Raw genomic sequence first — 22,155 nt, 5'->3', positions numbered from 1 at the left:
CCAGAGGCGGGACAACCCGGGCTCGTACGGAACTTTGGAAGATGTAGTACAAATCTGTTCAGTCGTGAGCCTGTTTGGCGGAAACTTCGGGAAACCAAAAACTACAATTCCCGCTGGCAACGCGGCTCCAGGCCTTCAGTTCACCGCCCTCCCCCATGGCCTCTGTTTATCGCCCCCGCCTCAATTCTGATAGCTAGGGTCAAACCCACTGTAGTGATTGACTGAGGGGACCCTGCTCCCGGGTCCGAGGCCACCTTTGCTAATCGGCTTTCCTCCCAGCCTGCGGGCTCGGGGAGAGGGGGCATGGCACAACATTGACCCCGCCCCCGCCGCTGGGATGCTGGGGCCTGGTCGCCATAGCGACGGGCTGTACACTACCACAGCTTCCCCGGCCGCGGATGCAGGCTGCCCGGGTGCCGGAGGGTCATGGCCTCCCCGAAGCCGCGGTGCTCCAGCTTCGCGACCACGTCGAGGTAGGCGCTGGCCGGACTGAGGGTGGAGAGGGCGGTTTGACAACTTCCAGAAAGAGAAATGCCTCTGTCAATTTGTCCGGGGCTTCAGGCCCCGCAGGATCGGTGGTGCAGAAACGGAATGAGGACTGACTTAGCCCCTGAGGACATTTCGCGCTAGCAAAAGGGCCGGCGCACTTTATCATTAGTAAAGCCAGCATGTATTAAGCATTTATTATGTGCGAAATGATTTATATATGGCACATTTAACCTCACAACTCTATGAGGTAGTAATATCTCCATTTTACAAATGAGTAGAAGCCTGGAGAGAGCATGTGTTTTACACGTTTATAAGTGGTGGAACTGGAATTTGAACCCAGCTACATGAGACTTCTGAACCTGAGCTCTTAGCCACAGGGATAAACTGCCTCTTCACCCATTGGTTTATGTAAAAATGCTTGTTGAATTGCTGTCTATTCGGGGGTTGCAGCCTCTGGGCACTGCAAAATATGACAACAAACTCTATTAGCCAGGAAAGCCACAACGTGTACACATTAAAACAAAAATTTGGGGCGCCTGAGTGGCTCAGGTGGTTGAGCGTCTGCCTTCGGCTCAGGTCATGATCTCCCGGTCTTGGGATCTTCTCCAGGTGGGGCTCCCCGCTCAGTGGGGAGTCGGCTTCTCCCTCTCCCTCTGCCCCTCCCCCTGCTCGTGCTCTCTCTCTCTCTCTGTCTCTAATAAATAAAATCTTAAAAAAAAAAAAACTTTTTTAAAATTTTAAATTTGGCTAAATATCTTTCTAGCTTTGGGAACCCAGAGAAGTCTCTTAAGTGCCGGGCCTCTGCTTCTGTATCTCAAACATGGGGATGATACAACCCACTTCACAAACATTGTTAGGAAAATTTAGGCAGAATAAGTGAAGCTGTCATCACAGCTTTTGCATATACTAAGCATTCAGTAAGTGTTTAATGAATGTGGTTTCTCCCTTTTACTCATTACGAGTGCAAAAACCTGATCTCACCTAAACTCTAATCCTTCAGGGTTTGCTGCCGCAACAAAGAAAGACTACAAAGGTCAGGAGGGGCACCTAGGTGGCTCATTCGGTTGAGTGTCTGACTCTTGATTTCGGCTCAGGTCATGATCTTGGGGTTGTGGGATCCAGCCCCACATCAGCTCTGTGCTGGGCATGGAGCCTGCTCAAGATTCTCTCACTGTCCCTCCTCTCCTCCCTCTCTTAAAAAAAAAGGAAATTATTTGCCAATTTAATTATTTTATCCAGAGCTAAAATGAATCTACAAGAACTATGCAGCAGGCTTGAGAAAGATTGTCGTTACCCAGCACAGAAATGATTTAGGAAACTGCAGTCATGTTTGAAAGGGATATGAAACAGATTCTGGAGAATAAATGCCCATCTATTTTAAGAAGGAAGCAAAATGGGGGCACTTAGCTGGCTCGGTTGGTGGAGCATGTGACTCTTGATCTCCGGGTTGTGAGTTTGGGCCCCATATTGGGTGTAGAGATTACTTAAAAATAAAATCTTTAAAAAGAAGAAAGAAGAAGAAGAAGAGGAAGAAGAGGAGGAGGAGGAAGAATGTAATTGCTGAGGCTGAATTTGGTAGCAGTACAAAATATCATTGATTCCTGTCCATATTCTTCACCAGTATTTAGTAATGTACATTGGGCATTGGGCCAAGCTGTTTCCCTTAGAGGCACAGCATGTGTGTCCTCTCCAGCTCCTCTTAGAGCAGGGCCAGGATGATGGATGATGAAGGATAGGCTAGACCTTGTACTATAAATGTGCGAGCAGATCCTCTAAAAGGGACCTTCAAATTGTGTATTTCCCAGGGTGCCTGGGTGGCTCCATCAGTTGAGCATCTGCCTGTGGCTTGGGTCATGATCCCAGAGTCCCAGGATTGAGTCCCAGGATCGAACCCCCATCGGGGCTCCTTGCTCAGTGGGGAGTCTGCTTCTCCCTCTGCCCCTCACTCTGCTCATGCTCTTTCTCTCTCAAATAAATAAATAAAATCTTTTTAAAAATTGTGTATTTTTTCCCTGAGGGAGGTTTCTGTTCCCCATTGGCTTTCTCCTTTCATCCTCACATCCCTGCCACAGTAGCTATGTAGATAGAACTCAGCAGCTTGATTTCACTCAATACCAGAACATACCCCTGTCAAACCCATTGCCTGCCATCTGTTAGATAACTTGAGTTTTCTCCACCTTTAAAGTAGAAATATAGGGGGGGTACCCGGCTGGCTCAGTCAGTAGGGCATGTGACTCTTGATCTTGGGGTTGTAAGTTTGAGCCCCACATTGGATGTAAAGATTACTTAAAAATAAAATCTTAAAAAAAATAAAATAGAGGGGCACCTGGAGGCGCCTGGGTGGCTCAGTCAGTTGAGTGTCTGCCTTCAGCTCGGGTCATGATCCTGGGGTCCTGAAATTGAGTCCTGCATTGGGCTCCCTGCTCAGCTGGGAGCCTGCTTCTCCCCCTATCTGCCACTCCCCTGCTTGTGCTCTCTCTCTCTGTCTGTCTCTCTGTCTCTCTCTCTCTGTCAAATAAGTAAATAAAATCTTTTAAAAAATTTAAAAATACAGCGTAAAGTGTTAGAGGGGCACCTGGGTAACTCAGTTAAGCGTCTGCCTTCAGCTCAGGTCATGATCTCAGGGTCCTGTGATGTCAGGCTCCCTGCTCAGCGGGGAGTCTGCTTCTCCCTCTGCCCCTCCCCCCACTCATGCTTGCTTGGGCACTCTTGCTCTCTCTCAAATAAATAAAATCTTTTTAAAAAAAAGAAAAAGAAAGACTTGTCTCCATTTCCTTATGAGCAAACTAGGTTGAGAGAGGTTAAATGACTTGCCCAGGGGTTCCTGTTGGAACCCCAGATGTCAGCCCCCATGCCCTTCAGCCAGTAAGTGCAGGTTGGGGACTCACACCCCAGCTCTCGGACCTCAGGCCCTGTGCTTCTTGTCCTGTAGCACCTGCTTTTGGTATCACACCCCCAGAATGTATCAGAGTCACAAACATGAAACTCATCTGAACATTGAATGAAAGTGTAAGCCCACAGAGTTTTCTGGGCTCATGGTGAGGCTTTCCTGTCACTGCAGGAATTGGTGAGATTCTCAGCATGAGAAGGTTTCCGGGAATGTTGGAAAATGTTTTGGGCCCAGGGCCAGGAGCTTGTTGGCAGCATCTCTGGGAATCTGTGGGCAGTACTGGGAAGACCCAGAGCCTAGATCTGCAGCAGAGAGAAGAGGCCATGTCTTGTAGATCTGGGAAGGGTGGAGGTGCTCTCCCCACTCAGGGCTCTGTCACCTACCACTGTCTTCCCCTTTTCTGTGCAGAACACACATGCGGCCTTCAGGAGAGACCATAGATGACTCCTTCCTCACAGAAACCAAGAACACCCAGAATCGCAAGCTTTCTCAGAAACGGAAGACACTGGTTAGTGCCAATGTCTTGTTGGAAACCCAAATTTCAGCTCTTGGACTCTATCTGCCTCCCTCTCTGCAACCCAAAAGCACCATGCATCTGAAACATGCCTCCCAGAGTGGCTTCTCCCCAATTAAGGGAGTGTGGCTCACAGAGGCCAGGCCAATCAAGCTCTGAGGTAGGCGTGTGCACACTGGCTGCACCTCATCTGAAAAGCCCTTCCAGACCTCCCCTGGCAGAGAGAGAAGCAGCTGCTGTCCATGGACACCCTTCCCCTGCAACTCAGCATTCTGGAGTGGACCTCATTTTTTCATTCAGCCTAATGTATTCCAGGCATTGTGCTAGGTGCTGGGATGGTCACACCAGATCTGCCAAGGTCCTTCAGGGCTATGACTGTATCTTTTTTTCTGTATGGCCTTGGTTCCTGATAGGATACTTGAGTGGTGGGCATATGTTGAGAGCTCCATAATGCTGTGAGTATATATGTGAAGGCAGGAGTAATGGGCTGTTCCCCCCTCGTGTTGCTGGCTCTGGGTTGGAAGTAGAGACTCTACTAGTCTCAGGAAATGTCCTTCCTCCATTCCTGTTCTTTTAAGTTTTTATATAAAAATGAATGCTATCTCTATCTTGGGGCACCTGGCTGGCTCAGTTCATAGAGCATGTGACTCTTGATCTCTGGGTGGTGAGTTCAAGCCCCACATTGGGCGTAGAGCTTACTTTTTAAAAAAATGAATGCTGTCTCATTAAGTACTTTTGGGTTTTTGTTGATATGATCATAGGATTAGCAAACAACCATTATGGGAATCAGATGAAAAAGCACATTTTATTTTATTTTTTTTGAAAAAACAGTTTAACAAACTGATAACTCCAGCTTACAGTGGAGCATTATGGGCTGTGTGGTGGTTTGCTTTGTGTGTGTCCTGTATGGGTAATTTAGGGACACATGGGCCTCACACATTGTTAGGATGGAGACTCCCAAAATGGGGATCCCGACTCCAGAGAGGGAAAGGGGGTCAGTGTGGACTCTTCGTGGAGACCAAGCGCAGCCACGGCTCCAGAACGCCGGATGACTTGGGGCACATGCTCCCCACTCCACTCAGCTGCCACCCACACCATGTAGCTGGGTTCCCCCTCTTTCGTGCAGCGGCAACACCGCCATTCTTCACCACTAGGGGGCATTGTTCTCTCCCACCGCCCTGCAATCCTTCCCCACCCACCACCCCTGCCCCGCCCCGTGGCCGCCCTTCCCGTTTCCACCTGCAGGGAGAAGCAGAGAGCATCGGGCTCCCTGCTCTGCGGGAAGCCTGCTTCTCCCTCTCCCACTCCCCCTGCTTGTGTTCCCTCTCTCGCTGTCTCTCTCTCTGTCAAATAAATAAATAAAATATTAAAAAAAAAGGGGGGGGGGGCGCCTGGGTGGCTCAGTCGTTAAGCGTCTGCCTTCGGCTCAGGTCATGGTCTCAGGGTCCTGGGATCGAGCCCCGCATCGGACTCCCTGCTCTGCGGGAAGCCTGCTTCTCCCTCTCCCACTCCCCCTGCTTGTGTTCCCTCTCTCGCTGTCTCTCTCTCTATCAAATAAATAAATAAAATATTAAAAAAAAAAAAAAAAGAAGAAGCAGAGAGCATGGAGCGCCGGGGAACACCTCTTTCCACCCATCTCCTGGTGGAGCGCAGCTGGTAATGATAACCAAGACTCGGAAGCCGTGCTTGCCCAGGAATCAATGTACGGTGACCACGTTTTCTCTCCGCAGAAACGGCAGACAGAACGCAAGGATTGGCTTTTTGAAAGTCTGAAAAACGTATTAATTCACTAGGGTCAGGTGCTTGTTTGACAAATTCCCCGGTGTCTTTCAGGGTTACTTGGCACTTTTATAAAAATCACATCCCTCCCCCCAAAAAAATCACATCAATTTTCACAAATTTCAAAAACATTTTTTTTTCTGGCCTGATGTTTAACAGTTCGACTTCTCTCGTTTTTCCAATTTGTCTATTTATACTTTTATTTTTTTTAAAGATTTTATTTATTTATTTGAGAGCGAGACAGATAGTGACAGAGATAGCGAGAGAGAGCACAAGTGGGGAGGAGAGGGAGAAGCAGGCTCCTGCTAAGCAGGGAGCCCAACGTGGGGCTCGATCCCCGCACCCTGGGATCGTGACCTGAGCGGAAAGTAGACGCTTAACCGCCTGAGCCACCCAGGCACCCCATCTTTGTTTTTTGTTGGTGGTGGTGTTTTTAATTTGAGAGAGAGCGCACAAGTGGGGAAGGGAGCAGAGAGAGAGAGAGGGACAAGCAGACTCTGTGTTGAGCGCAGAGCCTGGGACAAGGCAAGGGGCTGGGGGCTGGAGGCTCAAACCCACCACCCTGAGATTATGCATGACCTGAGCTGAAATCAAGAGTGGGGCACTTAACTGACTGAGCCATCCAGGCGCCCCCATAGCTCTTTTCAAACAGAAAGAAAACTTAAGGCTTTCTTTCCTAATAGCAAAAGTATTTTAAGCAATTAAAATAAATACCAGGGCGTGCGCCTGCGTGACTCAGTCAGTGAAGCGTCTGCCTTCAGCTCAGGTCATGATCCCAGAGTCCTGGGATCGAGCCCCGCATCGGGCTCCCTGCTCAGCGGGAAGCCTGCTTCTCCCTCTCCCTCTGCCTGCCGCTCCTGCTTGTTGTGTTCTCTCTCTCTGTCAAATAACTAAAATCTTTTAAAAATCTTTGATAAATAAATACATACATACATTCCAGGGCACCTGGCAGGCTCAGTCAGTAGAGCATACAACTTTTCATCTCAGGATTGGAGCCTCACATTGGGGGTAGATATTACTTAAAAAATAATTAAAGGGGTGCCTGGGTGGCTCAGTCCATTAAGCATCTTACTCTTATCAGAGCTCAGGTCTTGATCTCAGGTCACGTGGAGCCTACTTAAAATTAAATAATTTAAAATTTTTTTAAATTAAAATAAATAAAATAAATACCTTGTGAGCGCTGCTCTGATCATGTCCCAAACATTTTGAACATGTAATTTTAACATTCTTTTTTTCTTAGGTTTATTTATTTTTAGTAATCTCTACACCCAACCTGGGACTTAAACTTATGACCCTAATATCAAGAGTCCCATGCTCCTCCAACTGAGCCAGCCAGATGCCCCCAACATTATTTCTATAACATGTTGTATTCTAAGAAGTTAATGGGTCAAGAAAAATAGAAATTTCTTGTTAAATTTCAAAATAGTTAAGGGGCACGAAGGGGGCTCTCATATTGAATTAAACATTGAACTCTAATTCAATTTTCTTTTCTTTCTTTATTAAATATTTTATTTTATTTATTTTTTTAAAGATTTTATTTATTTGACAGAGAGAGACACAGCGAGAGAGGGAGCACAAGCAGGGGGAGTGGGAGAGGGAGAAGCGGGCCTCTCGCTGAGCACGGAGCCCAATGTGGGGCTTGATCCCAGAACCCTGGGATCATGACCTGAGCCAAAGGCAGACGCTTAATGACTGAGCCACCCAGGCGCTCCTATTAAATATTTTATTTTTAAGTAATCTCTACACCCCAACGTGGTACCGAGATCAGGAGTCACAGGCTCTACCAATTGAGCCAGGCAGGCGCCCCCAATTTTCTTTTTTTTTTTTTTAAGATTTTATTTATTTATTTGACAGAGAGAGACACAGCGAGAGAGGGAACACAGCAGGAGGAGTGGGAGAGGGAGAAGCAAGCTTCCCGCGGAGCAGGGAGCCCAATGCGGGGCTCGATCCCAGGACCCTGGGATCATGACCTGAGCCGAAGGCAGTTGCTTAACCAACTGAGCCACCCAGGCACCCCTGGACATCTGTTTTTACCTACTTGTGCTTATTCCCTAATTTCAGGCTTTACTTAACCCTTAGAGCTATAGCATTAGCATATTTCTATGTTAAGCCTTTATGTAATCATTTCATGACTGCTTCTATTTTTAGACACTTAGGAGTTTTCTAATTTCTAGACATTTAGGAATTTTCTAACTTTTTCACAGTTATAAGGCTGTGAGGACTGCCCCTTCTGCATAAAGCTGCTGCTCTATCTCTGTCTCCCTCTACACTGACCACCCCACGCCTCAGCCTCAGGCGGCCTGCTGTCCTTGGGCATTCACCTCTATTCATAGCTCTTTAAAGATTTTTTTTTTTTTTGCAGAAAGAGACACAGCGAGAGAGGGAACACAATCAGGAGGAGTGGGAGAGGGAGAAGAAGGCCTCCCGCGGAGCAGGGAGCCCGATGCAGGGCTCAATCCCAGGACCCCCGGACTATGACCCAAGCCAAAGGCAGATGCCCAACGACTAGGCTACCCAGGCGCCCCTATTCATAGTTCTTTAAAACACGTGCTGTTTCCCTGAGGTGTTGGTGCTACCCAGGATGTCTTTGTGCCCCACCTCTAACCCTGATGACACACACCCTCTCCCAGATGACCTCAGCTCCTCTTATATACTCATTCAAGCTTTACTGAATGAACATCGCAGACATCACCACCTCCTATAAGATGATTAGCTTCCCCTGGTCCCCTGGTCCCTTCTAGTCAGGGTTTGCCCCCTCCTGGTAATCTGCATTGGCTTTAGCCACTACCTGCTGACTTGTGATTATCAGTTCACTTGTCACCCCACCTCCATCATACCCCCGGCTTCCCTCATATCCCTAGAACCTAGCAGGTGTTCGAGAATGTATTATGGCCCCAGTAATGTCTGACGAACAAATGGATGACTGAATGGATGAACTACAGAAGTGAGCTTCACTGGGTCAGAAGCTCGTTTTTTTCCCCTTAAGTTTTGAGTATTTCATGAAAAGGTTAAAAAACCCAGCCCATGGGGCTCCTGGGTGGCTCAGTTATTAAGCGTCTTCCTTCGGCTCAGGTCATGATCCCAGGGTCCTGGGATCGAGTCCCACATCGGGCTCCCTGCTCAGAGGTAGCCTGCTTCTCCCTCTCCTCCCCACTTGCGCTCTCTCTCGCTATCTCTGTTACTTCTCCATCTCTCTCTCTCAAATAAATAAATAAAATCTTTAAAAAAAAAATAAAACAGCCCATACATATTAACTGCTTCCACTCCCTACCCCTGCTCAAGGTTCAAAATGAGATCCCACTGCTTCAGGGCACTCCCACCTACCTTCCCCCAACTCAGGGGTTACAGCTTAGTCTCCTCCTAGGGTCCACAGCTCCCCATGCTGCATCTCTGCAGTCCTATATGTGTGTCAGTCCAGGCATGAGGCTGGGCCTGCCCTCCTCTATCTGTCTCTTTCCCTGGACTGTGCTGTGGGGCAAGGGCTGGTACATATCGGGACTCACATCTGTTTTCATATATGCAATACTCACTCTACAGAAGAGAAAAATAGCTCACCTTTACTGAATTCCAAGGGGGTGTCTTAGTCTGTGTAAACCAACTTCATGTTTTCTCACTGCATCCTCACATTAATACAGTGCAATGGGAACTAAAACCATCCCCATTTTACAAATGCAGAGACTGAGGTTCAGAGAAGTTAAGCCTGTGGTCACACAGCCAATAAGGGATATCTGGCTTTTTAACCTAAACTCTACCTCTAGGGCCCATAGTCTTAATTATGAACCATATTAAGAAATGCTAGGGAGGGGTACCTGGCTGGCTCAGTTTAGGGCATGCGACTCTTGATCTCAGGGCCATGAGTTCAAGCCCCATGTTGGGTGTGGAGCCTACTTAAAAAAGAGACAGAGAACGAACCATGAGAGACGATGGACTCTGAAAAACAAACTAAGGGTTCTAGAGGGGAGGGGAGTGGGAGGATGGGTTAGCCTGGTGATGGGTATTGAGGAGGGCACGTTCTGCATGGAGCACTGGGTGTTATGCACAAACAATGAATCATGGAACACTACATCTAAAACTAATGATGTAATGTATGGGGATTAACATAACAATAAAAAATTTAAAAAAAAGAGAGAGATGTTGGGGAAACAATCAAGAGTAGAGGGAGGTGGGGTGCCTGGGTGGCTCAATTGATTAAGTGGTTAAATGTCTGACTCTTGGTTTCAGCTCAGGTCATGATCTCAGGGTCTTGGGATTAAGCCCTGCGTCTGGCTCCATACTTGGTGTGGAGTCTGCTCAAGATTCTCTCTCCCTTTCCCTCCTCCTCTGATCCTCCCCTGTGTGCACATACTCTTTCTCTCGCTCTCAAATAAGTAAATAAATAAATAAAATCTTAAAAAAAAAAAAAAAAAAAGAGTAGGGGCTCCTGGGTGGCTCAGTTGGTCAAGCTTCCAACTCTTCATTTTAGCTCAGGTCATGATCTTGGGGTCGTGGGATCGAGCCCCACGTGGGCTCTGCACTCAGTGGGGGTCTGCTTGAGATTCTCTCCCTGTGCCCTCCCTATGCTTGCACATGCATGCATGCTCTCTCCCCCTCTCTCTCAAATAAATCAATCTTAAAAAAAAAAAAAAAAAGAGTAGAGGGAGGAAGATGGAGAGGAGCATCAGGAAAGGGAGCAGTGTTGCCATGGTAACCCCACCCGTCTCTTCCTGCAGTCCTGTCAGTTCTCCATTGGTGACCAACTGTCCCCATGGCCCACATACACCAGTGGTCAGACCATTCTGCATAACCGAAAGCCCTGTTCATACGATTATCGGAAACGAGCAGGGTAAGCTGGGGTCAGCCCCATGGTGGATGGACTGGTAACAGACCCAGCATTGGACCCAGAGACAGCACAGGGGTGTGTGCTGCCCCAGATTAATGATTAAGGGCACTGTGGGGTGCCCATCACATCTCATCCCACCATCCCCTGCAGTAGCTGGCTGAAGCAGCCCCTGGGCATTACTAAGCCGAGGTACCTGGAGCAGCTAGAGAACTACCTACGCAAGGAGCTCCTCCTGCTGGACCTGAGCACAGATTCTACCCAGGAGCTGAGGCTGCAGGTTAGAGCCACAGAATAACTGTGGGGAGGGTGGGAGGACAGGTGGGAGGAAACCTTACTCACTAGGACTGAGGACTTCAGACTTCAGGAGAGACCAGCCTCTCCCAGCTCTTTTGGGGTCCCCATTCCTGGTAGGGGAAACATGTTCTATGACAAAGTTAGTGAAACATGTTCTATGACAAATTTAGTGAGCAGGCAAACCTCTCCTGAGGTTTGATTTTCCACACCTGAGTCAGGTAGTAGACTGGATGCTGTCTCCAGTTCCTTCAGCTCTGTGATCAGTGCCTTGCATGGGTTGTTGGACATCAGTCAATGGAGCCTGAATCCTGGCAGTTGGGCAAGAAGGGGTCATACAGGGCTCACCAGCCTAGGGATGACAGACCCAAGCTTGAGGAACTCAGCTCAGATACATAGAAAAACTTAGATGCACATTAGATTCTAATACATATTAAGGAGGGAATCACCGAATTCGTGCTCAGAGAGGGATGATGACAGGGAATCCCTCACTTCCGACTTAGTCACTGACAGAAGCATTTGCTGAGCATCATCTGTGTGCCAGGACCTGAAAGGGGCCCTGAATACAATCTTACAGGCTGAAGGTACTTCATCAAGGAAGCAGAACTTCAGAGAAGGCATATCGCTATGAAGTGGTGGGGCTGGGATATGAACTCAGGGCTGATTCCAGAGCCTATGCTAATTCCAGTACATAATGCTACCTCCAAAAACTTCTGTGTCCAAATGGAACAAGAAATGACACTTCTGTTTGGTCAGAATACAAGGCTAGAACATTTGATCTCCTCCTGCCTCCACAGGTCTGTAAGATAGCAAGCGGTAAGAGGCCAACTGAGGCACAGTGCTTGGAGAAGGCTGGCTGCCTGGAGAGCCAGAATGGGGTGGCCCTGACCCAGGTCATCTGCCAGGCTTCAGAGATAGTATCAGGAGAGACCTCCAGAAAATAGTTGAGAGGGACAGAGCTGCCCTTCACCTTCCTGGCACTGAGAGACCCAGGTGGTGCCCTGGAGCATTTATTTGAATATGGGTCACCTGGCAGCTTCTTGCTACAATACTTCTAAGCTTAAGAGAGTGGCAGCTATAGGCCCGGAGGTGACAGGTCCCCTTTTCTTGCCAGCCTTACAGAGAAATCTTTGAGTTCTTCATAGAGGACTTTAAAACGTACAAGCCATTGCTATCTTCCATCAAGAATGCGTATGAGGTGATGCTGGGTAAGACTACAGCTTCTGTGCCTGGATCCAGTCTGGAAGGCATGGAGAGGATTCTACTCTCACCTTCTGGGGCTGTGCAGAAGTATTGGGGCAACTACTAACTGGGCCTTGAGGTCACCAAGCCTTGCTCAGCTTTTTTGCTTACACTGTCCTATGTGATAGAGCACCTGACTACCTCCTGTCCTTGGGAAACATGGTAAAGCAGTATCTGTAGGAAAGAAAGCAACTTTACTATTGAGAGTGAAGCCCAGGAGGGAGTGAGTACCTCTGGGAAATGATGAGCCTCCCAACCAGGCACGGGAGGTGCTGGGCATGGTACAGCTGCAGGACTAAAGGCTATAGGGAGAAAGGGCATAGATGAAACCCCAGTCCTCAGCCAGACTCTACCTCTGGTTTAAAAGCAAATGTAGGAAGGCCTCAAGCAGGGGTGATGCTTTGTACAAAGCATGCATAGACACCTGGAGTTTGCAAGAGACATAGCCACTCACTGTGACCTTAGGATCAGTGTCTCCTGACTCTTTGTTCTCTGTGGTCCCAAAGGGACTCTCCCACCTGTCCCTGCTTAGCCCACCAGAGGGAGAAGATTCGGGCTCTGGAGCCCCTGAAGGCCAAGCTTGTCACTGTGAATGAGGACTGCAATGAGAGGATCCTGGCCATGAGGGCTGAGGAGAGATATGAAATCTCCATGCTGAAGAGGGAGAAGATGAATTTGCTAAAACTCATTGACAAAAAGAATGAGGAGAAAATCTCATTGCAGAGCGAGGTGAATGGGAGTAGTGTGGTGACCAACTCTCTGAATTCCTGCTCCCCCCACCCTAGGGATGATCTGAGGTCTTGGGCACTAAGGTGTCTCCTTAACTCTCTACCCTTCTGCCTGGACTGATATACTGAGCCACCACCTTGTCTCCTCCCTCCACCTTTCCCGTTTCCAGGCCCTGATGGGGCCCACTCAGCACCCATCCCATCCCCTTTGATGGCTAGCTATGTACAGGCCCCGACCACACAGCAACCTTCCCAACAGGTATCCAAACTGAGAAAGAATTTGGCTGAGGAGTACCTGCGCTACCTCAGCGAGCGAGATGCCCGCAAGATCCTCATTGCAGACCTGAATGAGCTGCGGTACCAGAGGGAGGACATGTCACTAGCCCAGTCGCCAGGTAAGCCTGAGGTGGGTTTCTCTCCCCTGAGGAGGTGCTAGAGAGGAGTCTCACCACTCATCCCCATTCGTTCAACTCTCTTAATATCTGTTCATTCCATCCCCATTCACAAAGCGGGGATGTTCTGCTGCTGCCTGGGTCTATTTATCTTTTGAGTTGGACTGAGAGTCTTAGACTCATTGTTTAAGTAGGAAACAATTATTGTCTGCTGAGGCAGCCTAGGCTCCCTCAGAGCAGGACAGGCCTGGTACCCCATGTCCTCGGCTTCTCTATTTAGGCCTGAAGTTCTAAGCTGTTAGTGCTGTGGGAAAGACCCAGGGGTTCCCAATCAGGGAGAGAAGGACCTAGGACCAGGCCCTGAGGGACATTCTAAACCTGCCCTGGGCTACAGGCCCTAGAGCCAGGGTGAATCAAGCTGGCGGGTACTCTGGCAGGCATCTGGGGGGAGGACCCTGTGAAGTTAACACTGGCTCTGAAGATGGCCCGGCAAGACCTGACCCGCACGCAGATGGAACTCAACACCATGAAGGCCAACTTTGGAGATGTGGTGCCCAGGAGGGACTTTGAAATGCAAGAGAAGACCAACAAGGAACTGCAGGAGCAGGTACAGGTACTGGTGGGTGGGCAGGGCAGGGCAGGGCCATGCAGGTAGGTAGCAAGGATCAATCACCTTGTCCACAGCTGGACAGCCTGAGAGGTGACTATGAAGAGGTCTGCAAGGAGCACGAGATACTGCTGCAATTGCATATGACCACACTGAAGGAGCGGGACCAGTTTCATTCTGAGCTCCAGGAGATCCAGCGCACCTCTACGCCACGGCCTGACTGGAGCAAGTGCGAAGGTAATGATGGCCACTGTGCTCCCAGGGACTGCTCAAGGATGTGGTTTGGACTCCAGCTCCCTCTCTGCACCTGCAGATGTGGTGGCCGGGGGCCCAGATCGCTGGCAAATGCTGGCTGAGGGCAAGAACAGCGACCAGCTGGTGGATGTGCTCCTGGAGGAGATTGGCGAGGGGCTGCTCCGGGAAAAAGACTTCTTTCCTGGTCTGGTAGGGGTCCCTGGGCTCGGGAGGCTTGGGGCCAGAGTCAGAACAGCCAGACCTTGCTAAGACTTGAGGTTCTGGGGAAACCATCTGGGGCTCTGCCTGGGCCCAGAGATGAACTGACACTCTCCTTTCCAGGGCTATGGGGAAGCCATCCCTCCTTTCCTTCGATATGATGGCCTTGTGGAGAACAAGAAGCCAACCAAGAAGGATGTCATAAACCTCCTCAAGGATGCCTGGAAGCAACGTCTTGTTGAGGAGCAGGTCAGATCTCATGGGCCATTTTGGCTTGGTGTGGCCTCCAGAGTCTTCCAGGGGGTTCCATTGGGATGTTAGGGAGAAGGGCCAACCCACCATGGGGCAGGCTTACTAAACAGTCATTTCCCACCCTGCAGAAAGAGAAATTCCCAGATTTCTTCTTCAGTTTCCTGGAGCATCGCTTTGGACCTGGTGAAGCCATGGCCTGGGCTTACACCATTTTTGAAAATATCAAGCTCTTCGGCTCTAATGAGGTCATGAGTCAGTTCTATGCAGTCTTGATGGGAAAGGTGAGGTTGGGCCTGGCCCTCCCTTTGTCCCCGACATAGGCCAGCTCTATCCCTACCACTCCAGGAAGCAGCAAGTTAGTCAATGCTACCTTCCCTGTAGAGGAGCGAGAGTGTATACATCAAGCAGAAGGAGACAGTGGCACAGCTGCTGAAGGAGATGACAAATGCCGACAGTCAGAATGAGGGGCTGATAACCATGGAGAACTTAAGGTGAGAGGCTGGTCCAGCCACCCCAAACTCCTGTCCAACATTTCATCTGGCCAGGCTTCCAGATGTGCAGGGGAAAGGGGAGCCTGGCAGGAAGGGCTCACAGCCTCAGCACTTGTTGTCCTTTTTGAGCATTAGTGGGGCTGGCAAAGGGGTACAGGAAGATGGGTGAGCAGGCCTCAGCCAGGCCTGTTGGCCCTTGTGTCTCCCCACAGCACTGTCCTCAAGAGCACCTTCCCCTTCAAGAAGGAAGAGAAAATTCTGGAGTTGATGGAGGCAGGAGGCTGGCATCCCAACAGCAGCAATGCAGACTTGATCAACTACCGCTTGTTATTTATAGAGGTACCCACCTCTATATGTGTATGTGGTGGGCAGGGGTTGTCCAGGAACTTGCCCAGCTCTGCCCTAGCCTCTGCTGGACCCCAACCAATGTGTTCTCACCCTGCCTTGTGGCCCCTCCCAGGATGAAGAGGGCCAGAGTATGCCCTTTGTACAAAAGCTGTGGGAACAGTACGTGGATGAAAAGGATGAGTACTTACAGGAACTAAAACAGGAGCTGGGCCTGGAACTGTGAGTACCTCCTGAGGCCCTTAGGCCCACTTAGCCATAGGCAAGTCCCTATGCCACAGGGTGGCATCTCAAGGCCTTGGATCTCCCTGTGTACTGAGCTTGCTGCTGGGCACTATATACTGCTCAAGCTCAGCAGAGGGCACCTTGGGGTCTGGGGTGCAGAAAGGAGGGGTCAAGGCCTATCTCTCTTTCTTTGTGCGGTAGCCATGATGAGGTAACCCTATCCAAGGTACGTGAAGCCCTGATGAACATCGATCCCAGCCTGGACAAGCAGACCCTAAATGGCTACTTGAGCGGGGCCTTCCAGGTCCCCAGGACAGAATTGCCTGAGAAGGGTGAAGAGAAGGAAGATGGCATTGTGGTACAGGTCAAGATTGCCCTGGAACGGCTTCAGATGACTGACATCAGGCGCATGGGGTCTCGAGAGCAGGAGCCTACAAGCTAGGGCCACTATGGGCAGCCTTAGTGCTCCAGTGCTGCTAACCTCTGACTTTTAATATAAAATTATTTGTCTGAACCTATTCTCCAGGTTATGCTGGGGAGTTGAGGGGAGGGAGGGAGGGGAATTGGTCCTGGCCTGGCTGGCCACAGGATATACACCAAAACACAGCACATTCTATTTGTGACACTTTATTGATGCTGGGGAGGTGGGGAGGAGACCTGGAAGAATATGTGCGGCAGTCCCCGAGGTGGGGACTGGGCAGGTGTTGAGGCCTGGCCACTACTGGGCAGGGAAGACAGAGTTGCCACTGAATGCACAAGGGATGAGCAGCTGCCGGTACTCCAGGGGCAGGTGCCGCTCCACAAGCACATGCAGTGAGACTTGGTCGTTGACCAGGCCCTGCCTGTAGCAGAGGAGCACAGAGATAGAATCAGGGCCAACACTCCCACACTCAGCACCTCCCTGCTTCTGCCCACTTACCTTCGCATCAGTAGTTCCAGGTCCTCCGGCCTCACAGTCTTGCGGCCGGCATGAGCAGCAAATACCTCCAGGTCGTCACAAAGATGCTGGAAATACTTGTCCAGGCTGCCAAAAGGGTTGGGGTAGAACAGACTGAACGGTCTATTGATGATCTGAGGGGTCCTCTCCCTACCCTGAGTGTCCAGGACTCACCACTTCTCCACCATCTCAAGAGCTGCTTTCTCCATGGGCATCTTGGAATAGAAGCTAAAGAATTTCACATAGTGGCTCAATCCAGTCTTGTGGGGATCTTGACGGGGCCTGGGGCCAGGGGTTCGGGCCCTGGGAGGAAGCCTGGTCGATAGAGGCTCCGGAGGCTCTGAAGATAAGCTAGGGGCAGGAGTGGATAGTTAGCTAAAATGCTGCCCAAAGAGGCTCCTAATCAAAAACAAGTCTTATTGGCTCCTGCGAAGACTAGGGCCCATGTGCTCCTTGGCTAATGTGGACCAATAGCTCTGTCTGCTGGGAGGCAGTGCGGACAGGGGCCACACAGAGGCCTGGTCTTTCCCTGGGGCCCTGACCCAAAGTCCTAGTCTAGACTCATTACACAAGCTAGTACTTGCTCAGGCCCTAGACCCTCAGGCCCTAGACCCTCAGTCTGTTGCTGCCTATCTGATTCTGCTAATCATCCTCCAGGAAGCCTTCTCTGACTACATACTGACTTAGCCACTTCCCTCTACCCAGGTTCCTCTAAGAACCTGGAAGCATGCACCAAGATGACACATGTACTCAGTGAGCCCCACCTAGCCCACCTCAGGGTGCTCTCTTGAGTGATCGTCTGCATACCAACAGGAAGGGGGATAACCCTTTGATGCTCAATGCCAAGCTCAGAAGCCTACCCCCTTCCCAAGAGGTCCATGCAGAACAAGGTCATGGGATCTTACACTGCAGTGCTAGGCGGTGGGGCTGGCTCAAGAAACTGAGGTTGCCTAGCCTGAAGAAACTCAGTGGTGCTGGAGGCCAACTCCGGACTTGCTGTAGAGAAAGGGCAGGATTAGAGTGGGCTCAGGCTTGACTATCTCACCCAACCGTCAAGGCCCACAGCTTCCTTTTCCTGTTCCTCAAGGGCCCCACCTAGCTCTGGTCAGTCAAGCAATGGGCCCCTCAGAGTCTCCCTGACCCAACACCACTTGTGCCCAGAAACACAACCTAGGGGTACAACTCCTCAGATTAGAGACTGAACACAGTTGTCACCCACTCACTCCCTCATCCCTGCATTGGGCCCCTTACCTGTCCTACCAGAGATGTCCTCATCTCCTGAAGATCCTTCTGGATCCTTGGCCTCAACAGCTTCTGTCATTTCTCTGTATCCCTTAGACTTTTCTGTCCTGACAGATCCTTGTGTTCCTGTTGTGTCCATCACTTTGCTCACACTCAGACCTTCCTCCATCCTTTCCTCTGCCTCCTCACCAACTCCATCCTGTAAGGGCTCTACTCCATCTTCTCCAGAAATAGCACTGCTGTTGTTTGGGAAGCTCACAGCAAGGGCATCAACCTTCTTTGCCTTTGCTGCTAGAAGTTGGGCTGGTTTTCTAGGATCTGAATCAAGGGAGAAAATATAGGTTAGAGAAGCAGTAGGGCAAGGCTGTAGCTCTGAGAAGGATAAAGCTAGAGTAGTAAACCTGGTCTAGGTCACTGAGGAGAAATGTCCAGAGGCAGACATAGGGTACTTGTTTGTGGAGTATCCTGGTCCAAAACCGACTCTGCTCTGACATATAAGAGGAATTAACAACCAAGGGACTCTGCAGAGCACACATATAGGCCTGAGGAGGGAAAAGCACAAATGCCAATTTTCATCCAAGGCTTAGCTCTGGGCCACATGCCCCACATACTCACTGTGGTTCTGCAGCCTAGGCCCACTGCTCTGTGTCCTGTGACTGACAGCCCTCTCAGCATCTTCAGCTTCAGTGCAGGGCAGGGAGTGGTACACACTGGGGGAACGGCCAACCAAGGGTTGGGAGAAGGGCTGAGTGTCCTCCAACACGGTATCCATTTGTACGGTGGCAACAGGGGTTCTGAGGCTATCACCTGGAAATGAAAGGCCAGTTGACACTCTGTTTTCCAGGCCTACCTGCCGCTACCCACTCACCAGGGCCTGGGCAGTGGGTCCCATGAGTCTGCCCCAAGTGGCCTTCAGAAAAAACTACCTAGTACTCTAAGCCTTATCCTCCTTCCACAGGTCTCTTTGCTTACCTTCCTGCTTCTTAGCCTGGCATTCACACTCTCCACATCTTGTCCCACCAAAACTGCTCACCTATGCCTCCACACTTTTCACTCTGCTAAGAACCCTCCTCTTACTCTAGTGAACTTGACTTGTTTTCTGAAATCACGCTGCCTGGTCAGTTCTGACTGGCCAGCTGATCCTGAAACCTGACCCTTATCTATCTCCCAAGAAGCTCCAGCTACCACACGACACCTTTCCTACCCTCAGCTCTGTAGCTTCTCAAGAATATGGGATCCTAGAAGATACTGGGACCAAGACTGGGACCAGCACTTTGGAGAAAGAAAGCAGAAACTCCTCATAGACCTACTGGCAAGCTTGCTCACTGTGCTTGACTTGACAGAGAGAGGAGTAATCCTGGACTCAGCAGCACCTCCTACAGGGGAGGGAGAGGGAAATCTCAACCTTACCTGGAGAAGCCAAAGCCAAAGAAGTATCTCGCAGATCCTGCAAAAATGCACCCACATCTACAGCTCGGCGGGTAGGAGGTCTGCGAGCCAAACCAGGCCTCTGCACTGATTGGGGCTGGAGAGGTGTGGCAAAGGTCAAATTGAGGGAGCTGGTGGGAGGGAGGAGGCACAAAGGAAAGTCAGGTATCTGAGGCCCAATTTTTAGGAGAATTCCCCCATCTGCCCTGGGGCTCTCATCTCTTAGTACTTAGCCATGATGCTATGAAGCTAAAACTGGCAGGGACCAGTAGGCCAGATTCCATCACAATCAATACCTCCCTCTCCAAGCCTTTCCACCAACCCCAGGATAGGCAACAGTACCTGGTGAGGGAGGAGGCACTGGCATTCCCACGAGGCTCTGCAAGAGAATTTAAAAATAAACTATGGTGAGTTACCAGGCTCATGAGAGCCCTCTCTCAGGCCTCCTCAGCCTTTCTAGAGGGCAAGAGAGGGTGGCCAAAGGTATTGTCCAGGGTCTTACCTTGGGAGAGAGGCAGTCCCTGGTCCATTCCTTGCTGAAACACTGACAATCTTAGCCTCTGCTTCCTCCTGCCAGGAGCCAGAAGACCTAGAGCCAGGGTTGTGGGGGGCTCAAGCTCAGGAAGTTGCAGCTCCAGGCTACAAGGATGAAACTTATCTCAGACAGGCCAGGAAGCCTAATACTGGCTTCTGGGGCCCTCAAGAGACTCCTGATCAGAGCTGCCCAACATCCCAGTAAAGGGAAGAATTCACTGTGCACCTGCCCCGACTGCTTTCCCGTCTAGAGGACTGGACCACTTGCGGTGTTGGCACTGGCTTCACCACAGACTCTGGCATCATGATGGAAGATTCTGGGGCTGCAGAGACAGCAAAGAGAGCGTAGGGATGGCAAGGCAGTCTGCCCTGAATGAGGGATACCAAGGGACTGGTGTCTAACCCTGATCAGCAAGTTAGTGTTCACTCACCAGTTAGAAGGATGTTCTTCAGCAGAGTCCGGGGTGTCTGTTCCTCCAGGTTCCCACTGGTATGAACATGGGCCAATCTGCCAATAGACTGGGTAAAAGCACCAAGCAATTTTTCTGTTCCTTTGCCTTGAGATTCCCTCAAGGTGGGCTCCAGAGCAGAGCTAGACCTCAGAGGCCCCTGAAGGCAGCAAGAGCCCTGTAGTGGTCAGTGGGCTGGGCACTTACCCTGGCTCTATGGGAACGCCGCCTCACATTCATCTTTGTTGGGCTGCTCAGCCTCCTGGAGGAAGGTGTTTCAAGTAGGGCTTTCTGGGCACTGCGTAAAGACCAACAGCTCTAAGAATTAAGTAGGGAGAGGGAACTAGAGGATGCAGAGATGTGCTTTCATCAGGGATATTGGCTTGAAGCCCTTTTCCCTCAAGGCCAGGGATCCAGCCCCTCCCACAGCCTCTGTTTCTAGCTCTATATCAACAGCTCTGTGGATGAAGGGGAACCTAAGGGATATGGGAAGAAAGGGAGACCATAATGATCCAGCCAGAGGGAGGGGCTGAGGAAGGCTTTACAGAACTGACTCTGTTAGAAGCAGAGGCCACACAGACAAGAGGAGCAATTAGAAGAATATTCATTCCTGACATTAATATAACAAATCAAAAAGGATATTTAAATATTTTGAAACCATTTAAGTACTTGTCAGGGTTTCACAGCAACTTCTACATTGGTCACTCCAGCACTGGTCTCCGTTCCAGTCCCTCTCAGATTCCCAAAGCACAGCTCCCACCTCATCACTTATAGGTCTAAAACCTACAATGAATAGCTTCCCAGGGCCTATAAAAGAACTGCACTGCCCCAGTCTGGCAGATGCCAACTCCCACACCCTCTGCATCAGGAGCTCACCATAGCCCTCATCCACTGCCACTGCCACCAGGTCAGGCCAAATTCCCTGCTCCCTAGCAAAGCATCTTTCTAGTTCCTGCCTCCCGAATTCTGCCCAGGCTGTGCTCTCTAGCTCCTTTCCCACCTTCCAGCTGGGCGTTACAGGGAAAGGGGACTGAATGTGCAGGGAAAAGTGGGGACCACAGAGGAGGCAGTTCAGGGCAGATGCCTGGACACACTTTGGGCTGGTGTGGGGGGAAGGTGTGGCCCAGAGAACAGCAGAGAAGGCCAGATTCTGAGCGCCTAGAGGCAGAAACCCAAAGACGCCAGCAGAGTTGAGCTTTGTAGTCCTGAGACCTGGCAGCCTGGAGTCCCGGGGGTGGGGGCACAAACTGTAAAGGGTGGACCCAGTTCTCAGAACCCGGGGCCCTGCGGCTCTCCGAGACTCAGTTTCCTTCTCCAAACAGGGTCAGCGCTGGATCCCGCTGAAGCCTGACCGCCCCCCACCCCGCCCCAATCCCTATGGTTGCTCACACGCTCGGGCAGCGCTCTCCCTTACCTAACTCTAGCACTTCGGCGTCGCCGCGGGGTGCGCGTATCCGCAGTGTCCAGCACGCGCCGCAACAGCGTGCGAGTTGTAGGCTCGCTCTCACGGTTGTAGCTCTCCGCCATCGTCTCAGCCATCCGCTTCTAACCGCTGAGGTAGCTGAAGCCACCGCCTTCCCGCCGCAGCATTTAAGCCAACTCTCGCGAGGCTGCCGCACAGCCTCACGGGAGTTGCAGTTCTAACCCTACCGCTCAGAGACGAGTGGTGCGTGTAGTGGTCGTTCGTTGTAAGCTCCGGATTTGGAGGCACGTTTACCTGGGAGTGCACCTGGGCAAATGTGTGCAACCAGTCGAAGCCTTGGTTTCTGTAAGTTGAGGATAATACCCACCTAATAAGGGGCTTGTACTGATTCAATGAAATATATATATTTAAAGTTTATTTAAGTAATCTCTACACCCGAGGTGGGACTGGAACTCACCACCCCGAGGTCAAGAGTCCTCTGCACTATAGACTGAGCCAGCCAGGCGCCCCTCAATGAGAAAATGTTTAACTCAGTGTCTGACATATAGTAAGCCCATCCTCAATAAATAGCAGTCATTGTTATTAGAATGTCTTATTCCTATCTCCCTCTGGAGTTGAGGAGAGA

The 22,155-nt window shown here is 50.4% G+C and overlaps 2 protein-coding genes across 3 annotated transcripts; one reads left to right on the top strand and one right to left on the bottom strand.

The window, feature by feature from the left end:
- The first annotated feature begins 46 nt into the window (after positions 1 to 46).
- On the top strand, positions 47 to 16,025 carry TSNAXIP1 (translin associated factor X interacting protein 1). 2 transcript variants are annotated; one of them, XM_045890895.3, is made up of 16 exons: positions 47 to 473; positions 3,788 to 3,887; positions 10,382 to 10,494; positions 10,642 to 10,768; positions 11,897 to 11,990; positions 12,557 to 12,753; positions 13,012 to 13,147; positions 13,582 to 13,751; positions 13,829 to 13,988; positions 14,065 to 14,195; positions 14,328 to 14,453; positions 14,585 to 14,737; positions 14,838 to 14,947; positions 15,160 to 15,286; positions 15,408 to 15,514; positions 15,719 to 16,025. In XM_045890895.3, the coding sequence occupies exons 1-16, from the start codon at positions 427 to 429 to the stop codon at positions 15,957 to 15,959; spliced, it is 2,139 nt and encodes a 712-aa protein (XP_045746851.1). In that variant the 5' UTR covers positions 47 to 426; the 3' UTR covers positions 15,960 to 16,025. The 2 variants fall into 2 exon arrangements, with proteins under 2 accessions (XP_045746851.1, XP_064437027.1); XM_064580957.1 differs by lacking the exons at positions 3,788 to 3,887; positions 10,382 to 10,494; positions 10,642 to 10,768; positions 11,897 to 11,990; positions 12,557 to 12,753 and having other exon boundaries at positions 48 to 473.
- Positions 16,026 to 16,133: 108 nt separating this feature from the next.
- On the bottom strand, positions 16,134 to 21,690 carry CENPT (centromere protein T). The gene is made up of 13 exons (XM_045890312.3): positions 21,522 to 21,690; positions 20,315 to 20,405; positions 20,090 to 20,177; positions 19,885 to 19,981; positions 19,627 to 19,763; positions 19,467 to 19,503; positions 19,107 to 19,255; positions 18,312 to 18,503; positions 17,706 to 18,014; positions 17,360 to 17,450; positions 16,629 to 16,805; positions 16,437 to 16,541; positions 16,134 to 16,359 (listed from the first exon to the last, which is right to left on the bottom strand). Exons 1-13 carry the CDS (start codon positions 21,644 to 21,646, stop codon positions 16,236 to 16,238), a joined length of 1,722 nt encoding a protein of 573 aa, XP_045746268.2. The 5' UTR covers positions 21,647 to 21,690; the 3' UTR covers positions 16,134 to 16,235.
- Between the last annotated feature and the right edge of the window lie 465 nt (positions 21,691 to 22,155).

This window comes from Mirounga angustirostris, unplaced genomic scaffold (assembly GCF_029215605.1).
Source record: "Mirounga angustirostris isolate CCGP_5_RB_7025 unplaced genomic scaffold, mMirAng1.0.hap1 SCAF_16, whole genome shotgun sequence".
Lineage (NCBI taxonomy): Eukaryota > Metazoa > Chordata > Mammalia > Carnivora > Phocidae > Mirounga > Mirounga angustirostris.
This window is presented reverse-complemented; position numbering and strand designations above follow the sequence as displayed.